This window comes from Pinus tabuliformis, chromosome 5_1 (genome assembly GCF_031772625.1).
Source record: "Pinus tabuliformis cultivar Carrire ecotype Pingquan chromosome 5_1, CPIR1, whole genome shotgun sequence".
NCBI lineage: Eukaryota > Viridiplantae > Streptophyta > Pinopsida > Pinales > Pinaceae > Pinus > Pinus tabuliformis.
In genome coordinates, this window is record NC_142305.1 from 24067947 (window position 1) to 24070870 (window position 2924).

General features: G+C 43.6%; 1 protein-coding gene across 1 annotated transcript; it reads right to left on the bottom strand.

Moving 5' to 3' along the window:
* Positions 1-276: 276 nt before the first annotated feature.
* On the bottom strand, positions 277-1158 carry LOC149163341 (uncharacterized). The gene has a single exon (XM_089429094.1). The coding sequence runs from the start codon at positions 1156-1158 to the stop codon at positions 277-279; it is 882 nt and encodes a 293-aa protein (XP_089285220.1).
* Between the last annotated feature and the right edge of the window lie 1766 nt (positions 1159-2924).

The following is a 2924-nucleotide window of genomic DNA, read 5'->3' on the forward strand; positions in this document are numbered from 1 at the left end:
CTGCTTGAAGTAGTTTAGAAGTTCGCTTTCAATTTCTTCATGTGTTTCCATCTTTACCCCTTGCTCATTTTGAATATGAGTGATGTTGTTATTCATTCTTCGTTGGATGGTGGTCCTGTGAAAAAATTTTGTGTTTTTTTCTCCTTCCTTAAGCCATCTTATTCTCGATTTTTGCCTCCATAGCGTTTCTTCCTGTTTTGCCCTCTCTGAGATTTGTGACTCAAGATACTTTTCCTGTTCTGACAGGTCATCTGATCAGCCTTCTGTAATAATCCTCTACTGCAATCGTTTCATATCTTGATCGAGGGCAATTTGAGCCTGGAAAATATTTCCAAAAGAAGAATGGTTCCATTGTTTGATCTTACTCTTGAGGTGTTTAAGCTTCTGCTGAAATTGAAACATTTTTGTGCCATTTGGAGGAGAAAAAATGTTCCATTCAGTGCTTATAAGGTTATTGAAGTCCGAATGAGACATCCAGAAAGCCTCAAAGCGAAATGGTCTTCGGATTGTATTGCCAGGACGAGACCATTGAAGAGAGATTGGCCAGTGATCTGACCCTGAGAGCGGCAAGATTGAAGCTGAAAAGTCTCCACCTAGATGGATTGCGTTGTCTGATAGTAAGAATCTGTCCAGACGAGAGGCAATCTGATGCAAACCTGCTCTTTTATTATTCCAGGTAAAAAGTCCATTATTGAAAGGCACGTCAATAAGCCAGTTGTTTTGAATAAATTCTTTTAGGTTGTTTCCTTCCTTATCCAATCTGTTCCCGCCTCCCCTTTTTTCTTCCAGCTTGGTTATCATGTTGAAGTCACCCCCAGTGATCCATAGTGGATGCGATCTTTTAGAATTGACTGCCGAAAGGGTATTTAAGATTTCTATCTTGTGCATGGCCTCCTGGGGAAAATACACATTGGTTAGATGCCCATGTATATTGGTCCCTGTGATGTGAAAAGTGGCTTGAATGAAATGCTTATTAGCATGGATGTTATTGAGCATAATGGTACGAGCATCCCACATGATTTCTAGGCCTCTAGAAGCCCCAGCGGCATCCACTGCAGCTGTGAGACTTCCTGGCCAGGATTTTGCTGCAATTCTTTCCAAAGCGATTGAATTGCATTTGGTTTCTTGCAAGAATAGGATTTGTGGCCTCTCTTGCATTATCATATTTTTTATTAGTCTACCTTTCCCGAGGCCATTGAGCCCTCTGATATTCCAAGATATTAACTTCATTGGGAAATGTTGGGGAGGGAGTTATAGTACTTTGTAAGCTTGGAGTATCTGCCTGACTCCACTAACATTTCCCTGATACGAATTGTTCGTTGAAGATCTATTTTCCTTCCACGCTTTTTGTTATCTTTGGTGATATGTCTCCCATCCCATAGGCTGCCAGTTTGAATACCTAGGGATTTTTGCCTTTGTGCTCGTGAGAGGATCACTTCCAGATTCTCTAGTTGTCTTTCTGGAATTTTGTCATAATTTTTTGTTTTGCATGCCTGCTCAAGGCCTAGAATGTCTAGGTCCCCAATATCTATGCTTTCTGGTTCCTCTTCCATGTGCTGAGATTCATTTAATCCTTCAGTTGTTTCTGTTGCTATTCTGGAATCAGGTTGCGTGTTATCTACCTCCATTCCTTGAATATTCCAAGTTGGGACTTTATGCTGAGCAGAGGGGAAAGGATCTTTGGGCAAGGGATCTTCTTGGAGTTTCTTGGAGTCTACATGAGCAGATTGTTTGTCCTTCTTTGGCTCCCTCTCTGAGGAAGCGGGGTTTTCAGAGTTAAGATCATCTTGTCGGGCCAATGCTTCAAAGTTGTTGCTCGTAGAGGGCTTGGAAGAGCTGGCTTGAGGCATCTTAGGATTTGAAGCTGTTTTTTGTGGCTTTTCCTGCGATTGGCGACTTTAGTGAAGCCATCAGAATCAGGCTTATCTGTTGCAGATGGATTTGAGGGTTTTTTATTTAAAGGACAATCCCTAAATAAGTGGCCCAGGGCATGGCATCTTCTACATCTAAACGACACATGTTCATAGTCAATTAACTAAACCCATTCAATATCGTCATGGTATAGACTTACCGCATCCGGAAGTGCCTTGCTGAGGTGCATGTAGACACAAATTCGGGCGTAAGAGGTGTATCTTCAGAGTTTTGTTTCCTCTGCAACTTTGATAAATTCTCCAAGTCCATTCCCAATATCTTGTAGAGATGCTTCGTCCCAATATTCCATGGGGAGAGAGTAGAGACGTATCCAGACTAGAACCCAGCTGAGGTCTTCTTTATCAGGGTTGAAGCGCTCTACCCAGTCCCTGAGATACAGGCCGGCTGCGTTGAAAAAATATGGCCCTCCATCCATAACCCTGTTCCAGTCCTCTAAGCAGTTAAAAATGGCTGTGAAGAACCCTTTAGGTCCCAGCTACAGGGTGATGTGTCCTTTCGGGTTCCATTTAGCTATTATCCAGCCGCACAGTGCTTTCTCTGTCGGCCATAGTCCTATAAACTTTCCTATCAGTGCATGGTCCCTCATATACTGTATCTGAGCATTGATTCGGTGACTCGGGAGTTCTATCTTCGGACGTTCAGCCGCCACTGGCTTGCAGGTGGTCGAAGTGACTTTGGGTTGTTCTTTGTCATCTGTTTTGGCTTGTTGTGAGTTCAGATCCGTGTTGTCCTCATTTTGTTCCTCTGGTTTGGCGTCTTCCTCATTCTTTTGCCAATCTTCATTTTCATTTGGGGGAGGCTCTGCGTCCTCCCCCTGGGGGGGATTCATGATGCTTGTGACTTCCCTGTCGTATTTGTATGATCGTATTGCTGGCGTTGCGGGCAAGTTTGCAGAGGTCTGTAAAGATCTGTCGTTGCAGAGTCTGCAGAAACCCTAGAACGTTGATCCGCCCTCGCTCACCTCAATTCGCTTCCCCAACCTGAAAGCTATC

Excerpts from the sequence above, each read along its gene's own strand:
- LOC149163341 (XM_089429094.1), bottom strand. The coding sequence starts at position 1,158 with ATGCAAGAGAGGCCACAAATCCTATTCTTGCAAGAAACCAAATGCAAT.